This window comes from Scyliorhinus canicula, chromosome 21 (assembly GCF_902713615.1).
Source record: "Scyliorhinus canicula chromosome 21, sScyCan1.1, whole genome shotgun sequence".
Taxonomy (NCBI): domain Eukaryota; kingdom Metazoa; phylum Chordata; class Chondrichthyes; order Carcharhiniformes; family Scyliorhinidae; genus Scyliorhinus; species Scyliorhinus canicula.
In genome coordinates, this window is record NC_052166.1 from 45,830,066 (window position 1) to 45,855,724 (window position 25,659).

General features: G+C 43.7%; 1 protein-coding gene across 1 annotated transcript in view; it reads left to right on the forward strand.

Annotated features, from left to right (window-relative positions):
* adgrd2 (adhesion G protein-coupled receptor D2) overlaps window positions 1-25,659 on the forward strand; it is a 221,947-nt gene that overhangs the window by 163,098 nt on the left and 33,190 nt on the right. The window contains exons 20-23 of the mRNA XM_038781796.1: window positions 8,521-8,562; window positions 10,318-10,371; window positions 14,374-14,509; window positions 16,097-16,176. Coding sequence (XP_038637724.1) covers window positions 8,521-8,562; window positions 10,318-10,371; window positions 14,374-14,509; window positions 16,097-16,176 — 312 coding nt within the window. The remainder of the gene's footprint in view (window positions 1-8,520; window positions 8,563-10,317; window positions 10,372-14,373; window positions 14,510-16,096; window positions 16,177-25,659) is intronic.

Consider the following 25,659-nt stretch of genomic DNA (forward strand, 5'->3'; position numbering starts at 1 on the left):
AGGTGGCCATTTGGCCCATTGAGTCTGCACCGGCCCTTAGGAAAGAGCACCCTATCTAAGTCCACACGTCCACCCTATCCCTGTAACCCAGTAACCACACAACCTTTTTTGGACACTAAGGGCAATTTACATAGCCATCCACCTAACCTTCACACCTTTGGACTGTGGGGGGAAACCGGAGCACCAGAAGGAAACCCACGCAAGCACAGGGAGAACATGCAGTCTCTGCACAGACAGTGACCCAAGCCGGGAATCGAACCTGGGACCCTGGAGATGTGAAGCAACTGTGCTACCATGCTGCCCTGTTGCTTCACAGCGCCAGGGACCCGGGTTCGATTCCCAACTTGGGGCACTGTCTGTGCGGAGTCTGCACGTTCTCCCCGTGTCTGCGTGGATTTATTCCAGGTGCTCCGGTTTCCTCTTACAAGCCCCGAAAGACGTGCTGTTAGATGATTTGGACATTCTGAATTCTCCCTCTGTGTACCCGAACAGGCACCGGAATGTGACGACTAGGGGATTTTCACAGTAACCTCATTGCAGTGTTAATGTAAGCCTGCTTGTGACACTAATAAGGATTATTATGAATTATTTTCAATGCCCAAAGACCTGATGAGTAAAGTGCAGAAAAACCATTCGATTGAAAAAAGGGTGGAAAGATAAAGAACAAATGTTGTTGCAAAGTAGACTTGTTTACCTTAGCAGTGACAGGTTGAGTGCTTTATTGAAGGCCATGTACAAAGATCGACCTACATGGAAGTAGATGTCATTGTTGCTGCATGTATTCACTTAACTGAGTGCCGGGAACAATATTGCTGAAGGTCTGATGCTGCGTTACTTAGTTTTATGTTGGCACAAACAAGAAAATGTTACTAGCTACAGTAATTGTATCTGCCAATATTTTGTTTGGGTTGAGCGTCAGGGTCGTGCAGGACAAAAAAATATATTGAATAATTAGCATCTACTGTCGATAATTGTTCTCCATGTCTTGATCTAATATCAGGCACGATTCTTCTGGACAATTTCTAATATGTGGGGGGCTTTCAGGGAGTTTCTCACTGGCTCTGCCAGCGGGTTCCCCACCACTATTCAATTACACTTGGTCACTTTTTTGGGCCCTGGGGAATTTCTCACCAGTTTAGCCCACACTTAGAATTTTTTGGGCGCTGAACTCAGAGATCTGGCCGCCATTTTGAAGGGTGACCCGATCTCTAAGTGGGTCTCTAAGAGTCCCCCACACCCCCCATCCATGGGCAATGTCACCCCCACACATGGACACTACCCCACACCCCCTAAGTGAGGACGCCCCGCTACGGGCTCCTCCCTCTTCAGGACCCCCCAAGCCCCCTTGCAATACCCCTCTCTTCTAGGACCCCCACCCATCAACCCCCCTGACCTGCCTTGCATTCCCCCACCCTTCAAACGCCCCCTCCACCCTCATTTCATGGGCATGGCCCCCCTCGCCCCCTGACCCTTGATGTGCCACCCTGGCACTTAGGCACCCTTACCCTGCCACCCAGGCAGTGCTTGTGCTGGCCTGGCAGTGCCATCTGGGCACCTTGGCAGTACCTGGGTGGCAGTGCCATGGTGCCCATGTTCCAGGTAGAGGGCCAGGGGTCCATCCTGCACTTACTCTGACCACCCAGGGGTCTCCGATAGCCTGGGAGGCCCAACCCCCTTCCCTGGGGACCAGCACTGATCCCCCGAGTGGATTCCGGGCAGGTAGGCCGTAAGTAGGTTTACGACCTACTTCCGCAAGCGTCATTCGGCCGTGCCCATTTGGGGCAGAGTTCAAATTCTGAAGTCTCACGGGACTCTGGTGAATCTCGCGAGGTGCGGAGCCTTTCGGCAGGCTCACTGCAAGCCTCTCCTGGTATTCTACAGCCACGTTATGTTCTCACTCGGGTCCAACGTGGCCATCATTTTTAACAATATAAAAATTAAATATTGTATGAAAACTGATTTGTTTTACAAACTTTGGGGATGAATTTTAGTCTGCACCACATGAGCATCAATCTGACCAATCAGATTACCCACCCATTGTAGATAGAACAAGCTCAGTTTTTATTCCATTGATCCTGCAATGGGAGTGTTCTGCAGTGGATGTGTTCCCTGACAGGTGGGTGCTTTGCACAGCTACACTACACAGTGAAACTGAAAAGACATCCCTACATCTACATTATATTGAAAATGCAAAGCAGTCTGAGGAAAGGTACAATGGCCCAGGTTGGACATGATTACATTCATGGTGCAGAAGAAAATCACTCAGACCAGCTGCTCTGTGCTGGTGTTTATGTAACAAAATTCCCTCTTAATGCAACAAAGCCAACAGAGTAAGATTTTTGTCTGCTCCATTGTTGCACCTTTGACCTTTGCCAATGCCCCAGGACAGGTTAATTACGTTGATGGGCACATGTCATTGGATCCCGCGCTGTTGGGTCACCCATCCCTCATGGGGTAGGAAGGAGAGAAACGATTGGTCATGAAGTCACTAGAAACTGTAGTCGAAATCTGCATGTCTGAATGAATATTAAAGACATAAAAAATGTTTTTAGAAATGTATTTCCTTGAGCGGCTAAATAAAAGATTTTCATGTTTGCTCTTGTAATTCGATCAATGAAAGTAAATTTATGCAGGAGCACAAGTGTATGTTTTGACATAACTTTTTTACTCTTTCATGGGAGGTGAGCATTGCTAGCTAGGCCAACATTTATTACCCATCCTCGATTGTCCGTGAGTAAGTGGTGGTGACCATTGAATTGCCCCATTCCATCTGATGCAGATAGACCAACAGTGCCGCTGGGAAGGGAGGTTCAGGATTTTGATGTTGCAACAGAGAAGGAATGGCATAATTGCTCCAAGTAAGGGTGGGGGTGTAGGTTTGGGCCTTGTTCTTCTGGGTGGTAAAATTGTGGGTTTGGAAGGTGCTGTCAAAGGAGCCTTGGTGAGTTGCTGCGGTGCATCGTGTAGATGGTACACACCGCTGCCACTGTGCGTCGGAGGTGGAAGGAGTGACTATTTAAGGTGGTGAATGGGATCAAGCGGGTTGTTTTCTGTTGGATAGTGTTGAGCTTCTTGAATATTGTCAGAGCTGCACTCATCCAGGCAAGTGGAGAGTATTCCGTCACACTCATGACTTGTGGCTTGTAGATGGTGGACAGGACAGGGAATCAAGAGGTGACTTACTCGCCTCAGAATTCCCAGCCTCCGTCATGCTCTTGTAGCCACAGTATCCATATGGCTAGCCCAGTTCAGTTTCTGATGAATGATAATTCTCAAGATGTTGATAGTGGGAGATTCAGCGATGATAATGCCATTGAATGTCAAGGAGAGATGGATAGATTATCTCTTGTTGGAAGTGCTCATGGCCTGGCACATGTGTGGCACCTGTGTTACTTGCCACTTTTCAGTCCAAGTGCAAATGGACTGCTTCTGTATCAGAGGAGTTGCGAATGCTACTGATCATTTGATGAATACATGAACATGAATTAATGAATGCGGTAAATTTGGAAAGATGCAGTTGGCCTTAAACATTATATATACTTTGAGCTTCAAACCATCGCTCGGCAATACTGAGGTCACTGCAACTTTGATCCTAGCAACTGCTGACGACTACCATGATACAAAGAACATTTGACTGAAATATAACAATTGATCATAAGATTTTAAACAGCTTGATGAAGAAGTATATAATGTTGTAAATGCTGTATCACAATCTATAATATACCTTAATAAACATTATTTTCAGAAAATAATTATGGACTGAGCAGTTGAACTTTGGATTGGATTGGATTGGATTTGTTTATTGTCACGTGTACCGAGGTACAGTGAAAAGTATTTTTCTGCAAGCAGCTCAACAGATCATTCAGTACATGGGAAGAAAAGGGAATTAAACAGAATTCAAGAAAATACATGAGAATACATAATAGGGCAACACAATATATACAATGTACTACATAAGCATTGGCATCGGATGAAGCAGACACGGGTGTAGTGTTAATGAGGTCAGTCCATAAGAGGGTCATTTAGGAGTCTGGTGACAGTGGGGAAGAAGCTGTTTTTGAGTCTGTTCGTCCGTGTTCTCAGACTTCTGAATCTCCTGCCCGATGGAAGAAGTTGGAAAAGTGAGTAAGCCGGGTGGGAGGGATCCTTGATTATGCTGCCTGCTTTCCCCCGGCAGCGGGAGGTGTAGATGGAATCAATGGATGGGAGGCAGGTTCGTGTGATGGACTGGGCGGTATTCACGACTCTCTGAAGTTCCTTGCGGTCCTGGGCCGAGCAGTTGCCATACCAGGCTGTGATGCAGCCCGATAGGATGCTCTCTATAGTGCATCTGTAAAAGTTGGTAAGGGTTAATGTGGACATGCCGAATTTCCTTAGTTTCCTGAGGAAGTAAAGGCGCTGTTGTGCTTTCTTGGTGATAGCGTCGACATGAGTGGACCAGGACAGATTTTTGGTGATGTGCACCCCTAGGAATTTGAAACTGCTCACCATCTCTACCTCGGCTCCGTTGATGCTGACAGGGGTGTGCACAGTACTTTGCTTCCTGAAGTTCCTGAAGAACTTTCACTAAAACACAACAGCTATAGATTAAAGGAGTGTCCATAGTTTTTGTAAGTGCAGTATTTTTAAATTGTTAATTTGCTTAAAATGCTGGGGACAGATGGAAAGGAAGGAGGAATATTCTCCCTTTCCAAACCATAACATTAGCTGCGGCAGCGGAAAACTATGTGCAAATTGAAAAAGTATCCCGCCAATAGTATCGACTTAGATCCAGAGATGGGCCCTCTTATTGGCGGCTTATGAGTATACATTCGAGCACCGACCGGGCACACGGCTCGCTAACGCAGATGCGTTGAATAGACTTCTGCTGCCAACATGACCACCGACTCCCCCATAGAGCCGACAAAGTTGTAGCCACACTGAACTTCATGGATACGTTGCCAGTCACAGCGGCCCAAACCAATCCTTTATTGCCCAAAGTACGCTGTATGGTGTTATACAGTGGTCAACACCAGAAATTGCCCAACGAATAAAACACTTTATCGACTAATATAGCAGAGTTCAGCATCAAAGACGGCATCCTTCGATGGGGAACTCGCAACCTGGTCCCAGGCAGGGGTCAGGACGTGAAACTGCAGGATCTACATAACGGGCACCTGGGCGTAACAAAAATGAAAATGCTAGCCCAAAATTATGTTTGGTGGCCAGGCCTGGATGTGGAGTTGACTGACTCACCAGTGCAGTATTTGCCAAGAACCGCCCCGTGCCTTTTCACCCGTGAGAATGGCCAGGACCGCCAAGGGTGCGGCTTCATTCCAACTTTGTTGGTCCCTTCCAGAGCTCCATGTTTCTGATTATTGTGGATGCTAATTCAAAGTGGCTAGAGATCCACAGGATGCCGTCCACCACTCTGAAGGCGATGATTGACAAACTGCGACTCTTGTTTAGTACGCACAGAATCCCGGAGGTGTTCATCACCGACAACGGCATGACTTCCACTACCAAAGAGTTTGGGGGAATTCATGAAGGCAAATTCATGACCATTCCCGCTATCTAGTCATTAAGAGCTATTACAAGTGCACTATTCACAATTTTTACCTTTTCTCAGAAAGCAGCATATTATTGGCCCTATGAGCTCTAATCTAGTATGGGGGCTACAGATCCAACACATTGAACATTTGAATTGCTGTCTTATCTGTCAGTTGCATTCATATACATTTAGCCAGTTTCAGCTGCACTGCAGGGTGGAATTTTGTGTGGGAGTGAGCTTTCCATCTCGGGAGGGGAAGGGGAACTGTTGGGACCAATGTAGCGCATCAAAGCACATCTGTTGGTCTGTGATGGACTGAGTAATGAGAGTGGCACTAAAGAAATTTGCAACCCTGATTGTCCCACCCTCCTGTTTGAAAAAGGAAGTATACAACAATTGAATCCTGATAAACATGTAAGCACTTTGCCAAGAAATACTATATTTAGATCAGATTATCGCTTTGATCAGGATCTCTATAAACAACAATCTTTGTCTTGTAAACCTTCTTAATTATCCATTCAGTAACCCAATCAAAAGGAAATAGAAAATTCAACTGTTGTGTTAATAAGTGAGAACTTTGAGCTGTGTGTGCTTTTTTTAAAATGTTAGTGCTTGGACTGAACATGATAATAGCCCCTGATTTCTACACTTGAAAAAGGTAGATGTGAGTCTTAACTAAATCTAAGAATTTCCAGTTAAATCTGACATGAAAGAAAATCATACTTGTAGTATTGGTGTTAACTGGTGGAGTGCCACAAATTATTTCCCAGTTATCAGTAGTCATTTGATCTATTTTGACATTGTTAACAGCTAGTCAAGACCAAGGGTGGGGGAGATTTTCTCCGATATCGGCAAAGGCCGATGTCAAGCGGGAGAAGCAGCGTCGAGCCCACCAATGGCAGTGCTGGCTATTTCTGCCATTTAGTCCAAGTGTTAGAATGTATCGTAGCCACGGGTTTCACGGCGTATCGTTGGTGAGGCGGCCTCTGATTCACCCGCCCCGCAATCATAACGAGCAAACTAAGAAACAGTCCATTCCCAGGTGCACCCCACTGGCATTAAGTTGGCACTACCCTGGAATCACCTGGCATGACCCTCTTCCCCTCTGAGCAGTGCCCATACCTTTGAGCTCCCCTGGGAGTAGTGTTCACCGGGTGCATGCCTTCTGAGATCAGTCCTGCTTCGTCACACTGCTGTGGATGGATCTTATGAGGTGGGGGGGGGGGGGATCATTCCTGTGTATGGGCCCGATAATAATGTTAATTTACCGCAATGAGGTTCCCGAAGTTCAACGTCAAGAAACACGGCCAGCCACAGATGGGGCGGGGGCGGGGTGGGGTGGGGAGGAGGGGGCTGGGGGAGGAGGGAGAGACACATCGCTTCCTGCTTCGACATTGCCATGGAATGCAACTTTGACCTCGCGATATTTTCCATTCCAATCGCCGAACCTTCCCGAAGGGAATGGGAGAGGTGAATCTTGCCCTAAGCCTTTTTCGGGAACGAGGTGGGGTGTTAGTGATGGGTGGATAAAAGGTTGCAAAGGGACAGAAGAAAGGTTAGGAAACTAGTTAAAGTTGTGGGATTTGCAGTGGGAGTGAAGCAAGTACCAATGAATTATCTGGAGGGAAGGATGGAGGAGGGTTCTGAACAGAGGCTCTTAAAGAACAGAGTTGCCCATTTTTTGAAAGTTTACTCTTTTGCAGGATGTGCGAGTCACTGGCGAAACCAGCATTTATTGCCCGTTCCCTAATTGCCCTTTAGAAGGTGGTGATGAGCTACATTCTTGATCCGTGCTAGACCATATGGTTTAGATACACTCATAGTGCTGTTAAGAAGGGAACTCCAGGAATTTGTACCAGTATTTGATGTGTACAAAGTGAGCATGATACAAATTATTAACCGGCATAACTGAGGGGGAGGAAAAACCTGGAGTCAATTAGATAGATCCTGTGGACATGTCCATGGATAATTGTTTCTCTAAGTGTTCACTCTGATAAATGAATGTGGATGTGCATTAATAATGAAAGAAGGCCTTTCAAGTTATTTGAATTTCTATCTGTCTATCCAATCTCTTCATGTCTGCAAGAATGAGTGAAAAAAGTGTTGTGTTAAATGATTGAGGATCCTTTGGTACATCAGCAAACATGGGCTATTCCCCAATGAATCTACTTAGTAGAAAGTCTTTGGCTTAATGCTAACTTTCCCACCTCCAGGTTTGAAAGAGCAGGGTTTAAACCAAGCTCCGGACAGTTCTGGTGGGTGGATTCTGGAGCTCCAACATTCTCGCCCATCTTTGTACCAACATGCAGCAGGGGCACTTGTGTACTTTTTTTCGACCCAAACCACAACCCCCGCAACCCCTCTCACCATATACATAACATAGAATTACATGGAACATACAGCACAGAAACAGCCCAACCAGCCCGTGTTGGTGCTTATCTTCGCATGAGTCTCCTTCCATTGCATCTATCACGATTTCAGCCTTTCAGCATACCTGTTTATCCTCTCCTCTCGTGCATTTCTCTAGTTTCCTTTTGGAAACATCCAAGCCTCACCACTTCCTGTGGTCGTGAGATCCATGTTCTAACCATTCTCTCAGTTTAAAATCATCATTGTAAATCTGTTTTGCACATTCTCCAGGGCGTCTATACCCTTTTTACAGCATGGAAACTAGAACTGCGAGCAGTACTTTAACTGTGGTAGCTTGTGAAAGCCCATGTTTGTAGAGGACAAAGCACCCTATCGGCTGGTACGAAGATATTTATGGCCATGGAATGAGTATTCATATCATGGCCTGTCACACTATTAATCAATTAGCGAAACCTACCAAGAATTCATGCTGATCTCCAAGGGAAGACTGAAGATATGAAACAACAACCGGAGATTAACCGGTTTTCTTTTAAAATGACCTGTGATAACATTTTTAAAATTAAATGCAAGTAAACATCAGTATAACCATCGTGTTTATAATTTGTTTTGATTTGTTTTAGGGGCTGTATATATTCTTGGTGTACGCTGTTTATAACAGTGAGGTATGAGGTATTTAATTTTATGTTGATCAATTTTATATATGCATAAAATCATGCAAATCTCCTAATGTTCTAAGTATGGGCAAAGAGCTGAAGTTGAAACTATATGGATATTTTTGAATGAGTGTGATAATTTAAAGACTACATCAATTTGAAGGCTTCAGTGCATGAAAACTGTAATAGGGTTTTCATCCATTTGCTATTTGAGATACACCATATGAGCTGTCACTCCTGGCATAATGGAAATTAGAGTTCATATGAGGCTTGGAGTAGGGTGATTTCATGTAAGGATGAGAGGGAAGGACATTTCTATGAGAAAGCTCTGGATGTAAAAGACATCATGCTGGCTCCTGGCATTCACGTTAAACTATGCATTTAATTTAACTAATTATGAGGGGGGGGCACAGGGGTGGGGGTTGGTCACTGCAATGGTAGCCTGCTTTGTAAGTGCAGTTCGCATTATGCTGTTGACTCCTGTTCCACTGAGGTAATGTTCTTGCCATGGATGTTATTGTTGGCGCACACTGCCCTGCCCACTGTGGCTCTGCTGCTCTCCTTTGGACTGGCTGCTGTCTGATATAAGCAGAATAGTTGTCCTCTGTTTTATTTTGTGGAGAAGCATATCCACTGTTTCTTTGTGAAACGGTCAGTTTTTAGCCGTTTTGGCGGCTTTGTTGCTGATTTTCCAGAATTTGATTGTCAAAATATGGTGGAATAGAATTTTTTAAAAATAAATTTAAAGTACCCAATTAATTTTTTCCAATTAAGGGACAATTTAGCATGGCCAATCCATCTACGCTGCACATTGTTTTTGGGTTGTGGGGGCGAAACCCACGCAAACATGGGGAGAATGTGCAAACGCCACACGGCAGTGACCCAGAGCCGGGATCGAACCTGGGACCTCGGTGCCGTGAGGCAGCAGGGCTAATCCACTGCGCCAATGTGCTGCCCTTGAAATAGAATTTTAAGCTGCTTTAGGCCTTTAATATCCAACAATGGCACACAGTTTCCTGGCACCAACCACCCCTCCACCACCTCCACACCCACAAAGAAGGCAAATTCCTAATTGGCAGCACAATGAAGGGCAGGAGTTCACCAATAATAACTCAGCAGCGGCACCCCATTTTTTAGTTATTTTGTTTTTGCTTGAGCAGAAAGGTGACAACGTAAAATCTGGATAAGACTCCATAGGAAGTCGAGATCTCGGGTTCGATCCCAGCTCTGGGTCACTGTCCGTGTGGAGTTTGGACATTCTCCATGTGTTTTCGTGGGTTTCGCCCCCACAACCCAAAGATGTGCAGGGTAGGTGGATTGACCATGCTAAATTGCCCCTTAATTGGAAACAATGAATTGGGTACTCTAAATTAATAATAAAAAAAGAAAAAGGAAAAAAAAACTCCATTGGAAAGAGGAATTAACATTACGTCGCAAGGTCAAAGAAGGCTCTGTGTAATATTGGTGAATTTTTTGATATTGTGGTCACTTTGCTTTTGAGCATTTATATCATATTATTTGCATGCATGAGATTATTTCAGATTTCCCTTTTGCGCTGTAAGGTGCAATCTGCTATTTTGCACAGTGTAGTGGTTTTCCTGTGATCATTGTATTTAAAAAAACAAAATTATAATCCTAAAAGCGCAAACGATAAATGAAAATTGCAAGAAAATTAAAGCAAATTTCTGATACAGATATAATCAGGTACTTTGCACCCATCCGCACCAAGTAGTAAATATGATTGGATTGATTTATTTTCTGCAGGTGAGAAATGCCATTAAAAGAATGAAAGAAAAGAAGAAAGCTTTGTCTTTCACAGTGAGTACAGTTTGTACAAAATTAGCTCTGTTTAAATATTTTGTTCATGTATTCTGCACAAACAAGTTAATAAGATGAAAAATCCTTTAGTACCATTTGTAAAGATTACCTTTAATTAATTGTTTAGAAGATTGTTTGCTAATGTCTCATCATAACAATGCCCACCTAACTGATTTGAGAGCAAGGCTTACGTCAAATCTTTCAGATGCATTAAAACTGTCAGAATTACACAATATTAAACATTCTCGTGCGTTTTTAAATTGTTTCTTCATTTTGGTACCAAATGGGGTAATCGATTCTGATGTAGAATGGATGTGGGATGCGGAACGCACTGACTTCCTGCCTCCACCTAATTATGCCCTGAGTGGTAAGGCTCGTGGATAGTGTTCCCACTTGAGCGTCAATTGAATCCCTCATGTAGGCAAATAAGAGCCATTTGAGGCCCACATCCCATTGCTGCTGGTATTCAACTTTGTGTTTGCTTATTGGCTCCCAGGGAGGAACTTTCTTATTCAAGGGCATTCAGTGCCTGATTGAGGGATCTGACAAGGGGAAGGAATGGTGCTGCAGAAAACAACTCCCCTGCACTTGCCTTAGAAGGCAGTTGAGACGGAGTCATTAAATATCTTTAAGGTGGAGGCAGATAGATTCTTGTTAGGCAAGGGAATCAAAGGCTATCTGGGTAGATGGGAATAGGGAGTTTAAAACACAAACAGATCAGCCGTGATCTTATCGAACGGCGCAGCAGATTCGAGGGGCGAATGGACTACTCGGCCTACATCCAGCCTACATCCTCGGCTTTCAAAGGAGCACCGGCGACCAAACGTTTTGATCGTCATGGACCTCCGATGAAACCCTTGCTGATTCATTACGGTGTGACAAATGTTATTGTGAACAAGAACCCCCACCCCCCAGAAATGAGGTAGTTCCTGCTGACTTCCAACAGGCCAATGCGTTATGTCCAAGTTATAATGAATCATCCTGAACTCATTTCCCCATCTCCTTACCTCAAGACTGTTTTGACTATTTTGCTTCACAAGGTGGCAAGTCAAGAGACATAAATCACACGTCCTGCATTTTCAGCAGAAGCTAAACAGCTAAATTGTACCCTGACACAGGAAAACATAAAACACTCGGAAAATGTACAATTTTAGCTGTTTGATTGTTTTTAGCTACAGTAAAAATCTACAAGCCGTTTATTGGTTAAAAAGAAAACGAAACCTTAATCGTATGATATTAAACCAAATCCTAATGCTACATCTTATAATCTACTTACATGATATTCTTACAATTACATTAATTACTTCCTTGAGAAATTAAATTGGATTCATTTGACATGACCTCCCCTTTACAAATCTATTTTGGCTCTCCCTAATAAGCTCAAATTTCTCTAAAGTGCTGAGTCAATCTATGCCAACAAGTCTATAACTTCTTATTTTCTCTTTCTTAAATAATGGATTTCTTTTTAAATTTTTCAATCTGAAGGAACAATTTCTGGACCATTTTCTTTATATGTTCTGTCAAAAAGGCAGGCACACAATCTACCCTTGCTAAGAGAATTCCTTACAAGTAACTGATTTAATAGATTGGTCATTAATAACGTTGGGTGTATTGCACTTTTACAGCACTAGACTTTCATCCCTGTTTGTGTTTTAGGAACTCTTCTCTATTATAGTTTTAACCAAGTTGCGGAAATAAATCATGATAGCATGTTACTGCTGCACTCACTCTGGCCGTCCTTTTTATCCTCCCACTTCATAGCCATTCACTATTATCCTTCAGTATCTGTGCAACTGCTGTTAAAATATTGAATGGTGTTTACCAGCAATAAACATGTATCAGTGGAAAAAAATAAGCAATATAACTGTTGAACTAAAAACTGATTATTAGCATGCTATTTTATTCCAATTGAAGGAAAGGTTGATGCTGTTACCATAACTGGACAGAAAAATTCCAGAATGGAACCCTGGCTTAGAGGACCGTAACAATGCCTTTTTCTAATAAAAAGTGGAGGAACAGTCACACGACTGATAATTAATTTTAACAACAAGAAAAAACATTTATTCAGCATGAAAGATTTGCACTACAAAAAATACTCTTTTAGTTCCCCCTGTATTGTAACAATTATACACAGGTTTTAGGATGAACACAGATTACAAACTACATCTTAAGCTACCATGGTCTCATTAACACACAAAGTCCCTTTCAAGCACGCAAGATGACTGTGGCAAGACACACTCCTCTGTGAACCCAAGTTAATGTCTGTGGATTCCTCCTCAAAATCTCCCGAGATGATTCTTGCACCATGAGCCACCTTGTCTCACTGAACTCCGGCTTCCACACGAATGATTTCAAATTCCGCTTTCAAACATAACACTTCAAATCTTCTTTTAAATTATGCTTTCGCTCCGCTGCTTACATCAAGGTTTCACTTTCAGGTTTTACACTTCTCCCTTCATGTTTTCTTTCATAGAATCGTAGACTCCCTACAGTGTTAAAGGATGCCATTTAGCCCATCGGGTCTGCATCGACCCTCCAAAAGAGCACCCTACCTCGGCCCACTCCCCACCTTATCCCCGTAACCTCACCTGACCTGCATATCTTTGGACATTAAGCTGCAATTTAGATTGGATATTCTAGCTAATCTGCACATCTTTGGACTGTGGGAGAAAACCGGAGCACAGAGAAGAAACGCATGCAGACACAGGGAGAACATGCAATCTCCACACAGTTACCCAAGGCCAGAATTGAACCTGGGTCCCTGGTGATGTGAGACAGCAGTTTGCTTGTACGCAAACGCTGGGGTCCAGCCTCCAATTTCCACAATTATCTCAAATAATGACTCTCAAACTGAAGCAATTTTCTCGCAGACATTAGCACTACTTTTGATATCTTTCTGGCCTCTCACAATCCAATGTGTTTTCAACTCTCTGTGACTTTACTGACAGTAATCTGCCCTCGTTCCCAGTTTCTTCTGTTCCTCCAACTCCAGACTTCTTAGAAACTTTTCTTAATTTCCCCAGTTACCTTAACTAGCTTGACTTTAGGTTTCCGGCATCTTTTTCTTCACCATTACTTCATAGTGTGGCTTTTCGCCTCGCAAGGCTGAGAGAGATTGTCCCTCTTTAGCCTTCTAAAAGCAATTGCCTCTAGTAGAGCTGTGAGAGCTGCCTTCCCTCTCATTCATTTCTCCGACTGCAGTTAAGTTAGCTAAACTAAAATGTAAAAGCTTTTCTACCTTACAAGGCCCCATCTGCTAAGCAACCGCTGCTGGTTTATTTATACTTCACGCCGCAGTCTTCTATAAGCACAATAGAATCACAGTTAGAATTGAAACCAACTCCCACACATGCAAATACCTTTGTCCAGCATGAATCTAACTATAGGTTTTACCCTTCCAGCCACAGAAACATTAAATGAAACCCCTCAAAACTATACTTCATCTCTAATGTTCATAAATACAAATATAAATCCCATAAAACTAACTTTGCTTTCCTAACACTGCTTATTGCAATCCTGAGGCACCATTGCAATTTGAAGGTGTCATTATTTTTAGATAAAACTGTAGTATTTTTCTGTAAATCTTTTAATCTCCCATTTTCACCTTCTGCATGATAATAATCACTAAACTGTACAATTGTGAAAATATGTTAAGCAGCAGGTAAAAGGTTTATTAGGACCTGGTTTATCTACTATAATTCTAGCAAGGTATTCAGAATATTCACACATTGGGAGGGATCGTGTCTGTACCCAGTTTTAAGCAGTTATGTGTTTGATGAGGCAATCTGAAAATATTCAAATTGCACCATGATTTTAACCAGCACAGTCCTATTTTCCCATTATCCCTGAAACTTATCGTCTAGTTGTCAGTGAACTTCAGTAAACTGTAGACAAATAACAGAACTCAAGCCATAGTCCAACTCTTTCTCGCCCCTTGTTCAATTTTGGGACTTGGCAAAAAGTAGGCAAGCTAATGTATCTATCTATTTTGATACCCTGCAGAACTGCACAAGCTCAAGGCCGTCAAGTTGTCTAGCTAGTCCAAAGATGACCACCTCACTGGATGCTGGCAAATATATCTCTGCACCTGATAAGAGTCTTTCAAAACCTACGAGCAGTAACTCAGCTTTCAATGAAGGTAAACATGTATACCTGGAATGTCCATGGCACCTTGCCAATCCATGACTAAAACTTCCAGAGAGACGATGGAAAAAGCTACCATTTCTCTAGGGATTCGTCGATCTTCCACTGAAGTAGCAGCGGGGGAACCCTGCAGATTGTTCCTCTCCAATTCACCTCCCCAACCCCACCCATTACATAATTTGCTCTAACATTGATTGAAACACCATAATGAAGTGTGATAATCCTCAGCAATGGTGCAAAGTGACGATAATGGCAGATGCTGAGCCACAAAAATCACTCATAGATGTGCAGGATATTGTAATCCTCACTCCCTAGCTCATCTCTTATTTAATATCGGAACTAATACTTCTGAGCCTTCTCTGTATATTTCCCCTCCCCCACAACCTATTTACAAATTGTGGGGTTAATGCTGCATAAGTCTTGTTGTGATAGCATCTAATTTTCAAAAAACTAGAAATATCACCTCCGGCAAATCTGTTACTTGTATTAAAACATGTGTTGAGCACACAAACGATATTGAGGCACATGGAACTAAATGTTACAAAGTGTGATAAATGCTTATAGCACAATACACCACAACGCCAACCATTAAATAGCCCATTATCCACACAGGACCCAATGCCATTGTACAGCTACAATATTCTTCCAGGGTTTCACTGGGCTTGAAATTGAATTCAAAAATTATGGGCCCGTTCCACCCAAATGGGGACGAAGTTCCGTAGCATGCGGGATTAGCCAGGAGCTTCGTGAAACACCCCCTAATCCAACGTCCATCCGGATAGATCGGGGGCTTCAGCGGGGAACTCCCCGACGAGGCTGCACAGCCCTGTTTTCTGCACTGCGAGCAGAGCTTCTCAATGCAGCAAGAGATCGGGACACCATTTTAAAATGGCGCTTCAGTCTCTCGCCCCCTCACTCCAACACCCCCCAAGTCCCAACTCACTATAAGGGCCTCCCACCTCCCCTCTCCTCCCTCCCTCCCCACAGGACAATCCTCCCAGCCCTATCAACGCTGCGCAAAATGTGCCACCTGGGCAGTGCCAGACTGGTGTCCAGATGGCAGTGCCAGGCGGGCAGTGTCACGGTGGCACCAGCAGAGCCAGAGTACCACCCTGCCCAGAGGGCATGTGCCTGGAGGCCTCCAACCCCCTGAGAGACCCTCATAAGTGCCGTTTGTGGAGACCAGCACTGAATGCCGATCGACTGAGGTCTCCATGGTAAGGGAGTTAGATCCCACTCGGGTAGACCTTGGGAACGCATATTTGAGACAGGTAATGTGCAGATTTGCCAGATAGTGATCCCGTTCACAATGGGATGCGCATTGCGACATATCGCGAGATCGCGTTTGACCTCACGAGGTGTGGGAAGCCGGGTGGAGCTCGGAAGCAGGATTTCCCAGCATCTCCCGGGTGGCTCTGCACTGCACTGCTTTACAGGCCCAATGCAAACCGGTAGATCCCATTCTACATTTATAAAGTGCTCATAAATTGTGCATGATAGGACTAACCAACATTCTTAATATTTATCTGTAGGGTGCTCAGACCTTTTAATTGCTTCACTAACTTATGTTTTTTTATTTCAGGGAAAGCTGCGATTTTCAACAGGGAAATTGGAGCAGAAGGTGTGATGTGTTTCCCTGCGAGCTTAACTCCTGACACCCCAGTGAGTGAACCATGGCCTTGTTGTAGATAAAATTTTAATTCTACAGAAAGCTAATCACCATAATGTAATTTCAGAATGATATAACGTTCAATTACGTAAACTATAGTTGCTTTTCAAATTTGTCCATTGTGTAACCGGTAAGCTTCTAGCTTCAGTTTCCAATCCGTGCTAAGTTAACTGATCATGCACAGTGTTGCAATAGACATCACAATTCCTGTTCCTGGAATTCTAGTGTTCGTGGCAAAGGGAAAATATTCCTGATTCCCTACCTCTCAACGCTAATCAATGATCCCTACTGCAAGTGCTTATGCCCTGGTGTCTGCTGTGCTCCTGTTGTCGAGTAGCCGATTGTCATTTATTGTTGAGGGCCAGTTGATAAAAGTACGGGAGTGCCACAGCCTATAGGATCGCATACTTCAGGGGGGAAGGGGGAGAGCGGCAAACTGAATATATATGGTGCCTTTAATGCAGCACAAAGTCCCACACGGCTGCACAAGAGTGATGGCAATCAAAATCTGACACCGAGTCACAGGAGGAGGTATTAGCATAGATGACCAAAAGGGTCAAAGAAGTAGGTTTTAAGGAGCATCTTAAGGGAGGACAGATTTAGGAAGAGAATTCTAGAGCTATAAGGAGAGAATTCCAGAGCTTGGAGAACAGGCATCTGAATGGTGGACTAATTAAAGTTGGGGATGTATCAGATGCCAGGGTTGGAGGAAATCAGAGATCGCGAAGGCTTGTCGGGGCTGGAAGAAGTTACAGAGATTAGGAGAGCAAAGACAATGGAAGGATTTTTTTTCAGTGTGAGAGGTGAGACTTTGCTGAACCAGGAGGCAAGGTATGTCAGTGAACAGATGCGGTAGGTGATCAGGACTTGGTAGAAGTTAAGATAAGATAGAAGGGTTTTAAGTTTCTCTAGGCTGCAAGGTGGGATATAGCCAGGAAACCATTGGAATAGTTGAGTTTAGTCATGGGTGAGTGTTTTAGCAGCAGATGAGCTGAGGTAGGGAATCATCGGGCGATGATATGAGGTGGAGGTACAGGCAGTACGTCATAGTAACAGTGCACATATGTGGTCAGAAACTCACCTTGAGGTCAAATGCAACATCTGTGTCATGGAAGGTGTGGTTCTGCCTCAGACAGTTGATAGGGAGAGCGATGGTCAAGGTATGGAGTTTGTGGCAGCGACCAAACACCATCGGCGGGATTCTCTGTTCCTGAGACTAAGTGTTGACGCCGGGGCAGGATTCGTGGAGTTGCACAACAGCAAAACTAGCGCCGCATCTGGACCAGTTCAGCGATTAACCTATGATGAAATGTGCTTGAAGGTTATTTTCTGTAGCGTTTTAACTTTGGGGGATAATCTGGGTGCTTGGATTTTCCCTTCTTTCTGGGTTAAGCAGAAAGGGTTAATAGCCAGTTGTCAGGCATTGAGCAAACTGCGAGAAATTACCCGAGGGTAATCCAGGGAGGACTATCATTCTGATTTTCTCTTCCTTCTTGTGAGTCTCTGGAATTTCATCAGTATCTTCTCACATAATGTGGCAATGATGGTCAGGTGTTGGTTGTATCAGAAAATTTAGTAACACTTGGTATTGGTGTGTGCCAATCACTGACACCTCACTTATACTCAAGGCATTAAAAGATATTGATTTACGTTACACCTTATAGAGGTGCACGCTAATTGGCATTGTAGCTTGACATTAGATGAGTAGCTTTTATAATTGTGTGATCAAAAATGGCAGCTCATGAGGAGGCAATAGAAATAAAAAGTAAGTTTTTTTTTGCAAGATAAAGTGCTACAGAATGATTTTTTAAAAAACTGGATTAGAGGGAGAAATGGATCATACCGAATATACTCCATCTTACAATTTCCTTTAAGTCAATTATTGTGTGTTCTTTGTTAAGGATGTTGCTATTGGTAGTACATCTGACTGCCTGCCAAACAGTAATACTCTTGATATACGGAGCTAGTTACTTTAGTAATTTAAGGCTATTTTTAGTAGCCAGTCACATGTTTTTATTAACTTTTTTTATTAGCAATTTGAAGTGTCTCAGCAACAGCTAACCTTCAAACATATTGCAAAGAATTGTGATTTACCAAAATGTGTTTCCTGCTGTGTATTTCTATTCCCTTTTATTCATCCAACCAATCTGACCTATTAATGCACTCAATTAAAAGGGAGTAAAACTGGAGGGAGTTTGTTTAATGTAAAGTCCTCCCCCAGCTAGTTGGAGTTTATTTTAAATAAAGCTACCATCTGTGCTTCCCTTCTCCCCCCAATACACCCAGTAATGCTACAGTGTGAAATTTTTGTTTTGTGTTTCTTTTTTTAAAATCTTTTTTTCACAAATTTAGAGTACCCAATTTTTTTTTTCCAATTAAGGGGCAATTTAGCATGGCCAATCCACCTAACCTACACATCTTTGGGTTGCGGGAGTGAGACCCTCGCAGGCATGGGGAGAATGTGCAAACTCCACATGGACAGATTTTGTGTTTCTTAACGTTAGCTTGAGATTCCCTTAATCAAAAATAATGCAGGCCTAACAAGATAAAGTGGCTCTTACAGTCCCACACCACTAAAACTTCCCGTGTTTAAACCATTCTGACACCAATATTCACTTGATCTGACACTTGCGGTCACCAATTCAGATACAGGCATTGCACATACCTTAGGGAGGGTAGGAATCAACACACACTGAGCCACCTGGGCAAGGGTGGCCTGCAGGCAGATCAGAGTGAAACTAGGACTTGATCGCAGGAAACTTCTAATGCAGGTGACAACCTCAATGGGGCTAGTACAGGAGAATGTGGGCATAACCACTGAGGTGCAATGTGCATTAGCTGGTCTGCCAGACAGCCTCCTCTCAGTGTCCCAAGTTGGCAGGGGGCATTGTGCATTTCTTGCCCTTTGCTGTCCCCATACCTGTTGCAGCCTTTGTTTGCACTGTTCATCCGCTCAATTGCTATTTCGGTGACAACATAGCAACAGTCCCTCTGGAAGATCCAGGTACTCATCACAACTTTGAAACTTTGCCAGAGTATACTTCCATACATTTGTAATAGTAGAAGTTCTGCTGTCACACGCCCATTTTCCAGCCTCTATGGCACTTCATGTAGTCCATGGACATTACTGTTCATGTTCTGTGCAGACTAAGCCAATTAATTATCTGGTTTTACCTCCGGTTCACTGTCGGGGGCTGGTTCGTGACCAGGAATTGAACCTGCCTTCTGATTCCTGCCTCCTCCAATGGAATATTCAAGTCTAGGGGTAATGAAGGCATGAATTAGGGTTTCAGCAGCAGATGCTCTAGAGGAGGACAGAAGCAGTCTTAGTGATGGAACAAAATAAAAACAGGAAATACTGGACACACGCAGCAGATCAGGCAGCATCTGTGGAGAGAAAAACAAAGCTGATGTTTCAGATCTGTGACCTTTCATCAGAACTGGGCTTCGTGATGGCAAGGATATATTGATAGAAGCTCATCTCCTATTCATATATGACACCTGCAAGGGTCCTTCCTGTTTGATCTTGTTTATCCCCTTAGCTCCCCTTTCTTTTATTTTTGCGGTTACATTTTTGATCCATGGATGATTTATGGACAGGTGGAGTTAAGGCAGCCTGCCATTTAAATTCAAGCAGAAGGAAGCAGGGGCCTGTGCCTTAATTTAAACAGAAGGTTTCAGAAGGCTGTGCTGTTTTCGACTGGTGATTCCCGACTGGCCGGCATACGTGATGACTCAGTTTGATTGATTTGGCTGGTGACCAATGATTTGGCCCAAAATGTTGTGCCCGGCCCGGTAACAAGTGATGGTTAGATATTATCCCACCGGAACGTTTTTAGAGCCACAAGGTTCCATTTTGGTTTCACTTTTGATTCTGCAGCCTTGATGGAGCGATCTAACCAACTCTCTCTAAAAGGATTTAACTAATTCTCTTCGGAAGACTACCGTGGGGGCTGACTCACTCTCCAGCAAGTCTGGGTGTTATTCTCTTGAGACTGCATTGGTCTGAGGTCTAACCATGAGCTGAAAGCCAGGTTTGATGTGAAATAAAGTGTCTATACAGAAAGATATAGACCTAAAAGTGAACCTCGAGCTGAAGGACCAGTTTGATAAGAGCTAAAGTGCCCCTCCAGAAAACCTGCTGCTTGTGAGTACTGCATTTGGTTTCTAAACTACAAGGACCTTGAATGAATGGCTCTGCAAAGAAGACTATTACCAGTTCTAAAGCTTTGATCAACCAGTGTGCTGTGAGGAAAGTGTGCTAAAGAACCACCATTTGAAGCAAATACTCATATCGTTCGACTTTATCCTTATTTTTTTCATACCCCTTTCCACTTCTGTGTGTTTGCCTGTCTTGTGTGTGTGGGTAGATGGTGGAGGTGGTTAAAGTGGGTAGTAGGTATTAGCTTGCTGTTATCTAGTTGTATTTACTACATATTTCATGATAGTTCCTGGTATAAGTAAATGGTAAATGTGTTTCAACTTACAAACGTGGTGACTGTGATTATTTGGCAGCCAAGGACCAAAACCCCAGGTATTTTTATAAGAATTATTGGTTAATTCACTTACGTTTGTGACTCTGTGACAAGTGGTGCTGGAATTGACTGCGCACTGGACCAGGGTGTCATAACATACTAGTAATAATAATCTTTATTAGTGTCACAAGTAGGCTTACATTAACACTGCAATGAAGTTACTGTGAAAATCCCGTCGTTGCCACATTCCGGCGCTTGTTTGGGTACGCTGAGGGAGAATTCAGAATGCCCATTTCACCTCGGAGGGGTTATTGGGTTATGGGGATAGGGTGAAAGTGAGGGCTTAAGTGGGTCGGTGCAGACTCGATGGGCTGAATGGCCTCCTTCTGCACTGTATGTTTTATGTACTACGTACCAAACCAGCACGTCTTTCAGGACTTGTGGGAGGAAACCGGAGCACCGGGAGAAAACACATGCAGACATGGGGAGAATGTGCAGACTCCGTACAGACAGTGACCCAAGCATGGAATCAAACCCAGGTCCCTGGCACTGTGAAGCAACAGTGCTAACCACTATGCTACTGTGCCACCCTTAGCGTTGCCAGTTGCATGGGAGGGGGATGGAGTTTGGGGGGAGGGGGGGGTGGCATCTAGGGAACCGAGGCTTTAGGCTTCCAAATATTTAGTTGGAGGAAATTTCTACAACTGTCAAAAATACATTTTTTTTCTAGTTCAGTGAATCTCTAATGCAGTATTTCTTAACTACTGACGATTAAAATGCTTGTAACAAGAAACCTAGGGAGATTAAGATGAAGCTGTGCAAATTTTATATATAATCAACAAATTCTGCTGCAATTTAATGTAAAAGCCATTCTCGCGAACCTGTGTTGGTCCAACAGAAGGATATGCTAATGAAGCAGGCGTGTACAGGAACAATAACATTAGGATAGACCTGTTGGATCAAATAGCCTTTTTCTGGGCTGTAAATTCTATGTAACTGTGCTTTGTTCATTTTTAACTAATGGTTTCCAATATTTCTCTTTTAGCTTTGAATTTTTTTTGATTCACAGGAATATTTACAACACTTCATTTGTACATATAAAGTATGAGGCAAAGGATATTTCCTATTCGTGTATCTTGGGCATATTGGGCACAGAAAAGGGCATGCTTATGGGGTAGCCAGCCCAACTTCTACAGATGCACCACAGAAAGCATTCTTTCTAGTTGTATCACAGCTTGGTATGGAGCCTGCTCTGCCCAAGACCGCAGGAAACTACAAAAGGTTGTGAATGTAGCCCAGTCCATCACGCAAACCAGCTTCCCATCCATTGGCTCTACCTATAATTCCCGCTGCCTCAGAAAGGCAGCCAGCATCATTAAGGACCCCACGCACTATGAGAGGTTGCACAGGTCAGAGCCACCCGGGGGAGACCGTGAGATGCAGGAATTTCTAGATGGGTTGGAGTACCCGCGGGTAGGGGAGGGAGACAGGGCTACACTAGAAGAAGCAATAGTGCAGCAAGAGATAAAGGATGCGATTGGGAGGATGCAGTCTGGAAAGGTGGCAGGGCCGGATGGCTTTCCGGTGGAATATTATAAAAAATTCAAGGATAAGTTGGCACCCCTGATGGTGGGGATGTTTAAAGAGGCGATAGGGAAGGGAGTGCTGCCACAAACCTTGGGGCAGGCATCGATTTCACTGTTGCTAAAAAAAGATAAGATCCGACGAGTGTGGGTCGTATACGTCCATAATCACTTCTGAATGTGGACGCAAAAGTATTGCCGAACGTACTGGCGGGTAGGCTGGAGGAGTGCCTCCCGAAGGTGATAGGTGAGGATCAGACGGGGTTCACGAGAGGGAGGCAGCTTTCTTTGAATATTTGGAGGGTTTTGAACGTCGTTATGGCACCGGCGGAAGGGAAGGAAACAGAAGTGGTTGTGGCATTGGTCGCCGAGAAGGCGTTTGACCGGGTAGAATAGGGGTACTTGATGGCAGATCTGGAGCGGTTTGGCATTGGACCAAGATTTGTGAACTGGGTAAAGCTACTATATAAGGAGCCGAAGGCAAGTGTCCGCACAAATAACACCAGCTCGAGATACCTTTCTCTCCACCGTGGGACGAGGCAGGGGTGCCCTATGTCCCCCTTGCTGTTTGCACTCGCGGTTGAGCCGTTGGCCATCGCATTAAGACGTTCGGGAGCATGGAAAGGAATAGTGCAGGTGGGGGGGATAGAGCATAGGGTGTCCTTATATTCCGATGACTTGCCGTTGCATGTGTCGGAACCGAGTGTGTCGATAGGGGGAATATTAGAGCTACTGCGAGTATTTGGGTCTTTCTCTGGGTACAAGCTGAACCTGGACAAGAGTGAGTATTTTATGGTGTCTCAGCCGGGGGTGGGGGCAGGGGTGGGGGGGCTGCCATTCCGTAGGGCTGGGACTCACTATGCATTGTTTGTACATCATGCAAAAAACAATACTTTTCACTGTATACTAATACATGTGACAATAATAAATCAAATCAAATCAAAAATCCCCTCACCGTGTTGTTCGTAGGAAATCCAACTTGCCACAGTGGGGAGCATCTGCCCCAAGCTGAAAATAGTTCAACATCTTTTTATCTGACTTTTCTCACAATGCAAAACAGCATACAAAGCAGAACTATATAATGGGCAGAATTACCTGAACCCCCAACTCCCCTGTTTTGTGGTATCAGAGCCATCCCACCCTTAGCCAACGGCGGGATTTTCCGGCCCTACCCTGTCAACGGAGTTTCCCACTGTTTGCACCCTCTTCTGCCGGGGGAACCCACGGTGGGGCCTTGCCATTGGCAGGATCAGAAGATCCCTCTAACGGGAACGGCCGTAAAGTCCCAATGTTCCCATGCATGAGAAATGATAAGGGAATTAAGAGGTATGTGAATTTTATGGAAAGATGGAGTTGAGATAGAAGGATCAGCCATGATCGTATTAATTGGGGCAGCTCGAAGGACCATTTGCTCTATCCCCACTCCCATTTCATATGTTCTTGTGATAAAGGAGCAGCGTCTCATCTTCCAGTTGAGCACGTTGCAGCCCTTGGAACTCAACATTGAGTTTGGCAGCTTTAGATTGTGACCTTTCTCCTCCATCTTAAACCCTTTTTAACAAATATCCCATACATTTATTGCCTTAATGCAACCCCCTGCCATCCCACACCCCCAGGCCTTCGATCTTTTATTTTTAAAGTTGCAACATTTTGTTGCAATCTCTCACTGCTAGACTTTAAAATCTAATATTCTCCCTCTCATCGGTTCTGATGGAGTGCCAGAGGACTCAAAATGTGAACTCTGCGTTCTCTCCTGACAGATGCTGCCAGACCTGCTGAGTTTTGTTTCCAGCATCCTCTGTTTTTGTTTCAGATTCCAGCATCCGCAGTATTTTGCTTATTGTCCCCATGATGTTGACTTCAGGCAATGGAGAAAGGGTAGACTTTACCGATTAGGTTTGCAGTAGTTGAACTTGACAGTCGACGCTGATGGACAATTCAGCCGCCAAAACTGACTCATTAAAAAGAGAATGGTTTGTAACGATGGTACCAAAAATATATAGTGTTCTAAATTCGTTATGGTCTTGAGCCCAGACTTTCTGCAGCAGGGTTATTCCCTGGATCCTGGGGCTGTTTAGCACATTGGGCTAAATCGCTGGCTTTGAAAGCAGACCAAGGTAAGCCAGCAGCACGGTTCGATTCCCGTAACAGCCTTCCCGAACAGGCACCGGAATGTGGCGACTAGGGGCTTTTCACAGTAACTTCATTGAAGCCTACTCGTGACAATAAGCGGTTTTCTTTCTTGCTGGATCCCGTTTCTAGACTCAGCTGCCTGGTCAAGACATGTGACACTGGTTAGAGATAAAACAGTTCTTCCAGAGTGAATAGAAACCCATAAAGTGTAGCCACAAGGCTACTTGTGTATTCTGTACACTTTGTGTTGCCTCGTAGAAAGCTTCTCATTTTAAAAAAACAAGCTGAAGCCTGCTCAATATAAACAAGAGCAAACGATTTTCTGATCACAAAGTTATCGTGCCCTAGGTCTTAAATAATCTACACCCATTTTGTGTATATTTTCTACATCATGCTGTCACCTTCAGCATTTTTCCGTTGTAATCATCACAATGAAGATACATATGTGGCATATCGACAGAAAACTGATTGGTATGGAGGAAAAAACAATTCTTTCTAATGTATGTTCAAGTTTATAAATCGCACAATTCTATGAATTTCAAGTAACGCCGTTCCCAACAATATTAAACAAAATATTCAGTCCTTGTTCTGTTTTTAGTTTTCAGGTAAATAAAAGATATTCTCAGGTAAATAATTGCCCAAAAAGAACTGGATTTCCTCAAAACTGAGCTGCCCTAAAGTAATTTAATTCTGACTTTCAATTATAAATAACTTGTGCACCCACTCCCGTGTCCTCTTTATGATCTGATGACCAGATCTGTACACACAGCGCTCCTGAGTGTCTAAAGCTCGATGCACATTTGGCACCGCCTCTCTATTTTGAATTCCATCGCTCTTGACGTCAGCTTGGTTTGCTTTTTTATGGGCTGATTAACCTACATCATTAATTTTAACGGCATATGTATTTGTACTTCCACATCTCTTCCCCCCCCTCTTACTCCATCACAGATTTTATTTCTTTCAGAATTTATAGTGTACCTTAGAAAAAAGTAAAAAAAAACTATTAGTTGTTTAAAACTGCTCAGAAAGTATGACCCAGTGAAAGTAATACCCCAGGTTTTCCTGCATCACAGCATTGATGCACCACTCAAGTTTTTAAATTTTTTTTAGCTTAAAAATTTTTTTTGGATGGCAAGTTTTTGAGAGTGCACGTTGGTGCTGTCACAGCAAGGCAAACTGGGACAGGACAAACAGCCCTTCAACCAATCAGATTTAAATATGCTCAGACCGTTTCAAGCCAGAGTCACCTGGCTCCCGGGATTCTCCCCTTTCCTCTAACCCCCAC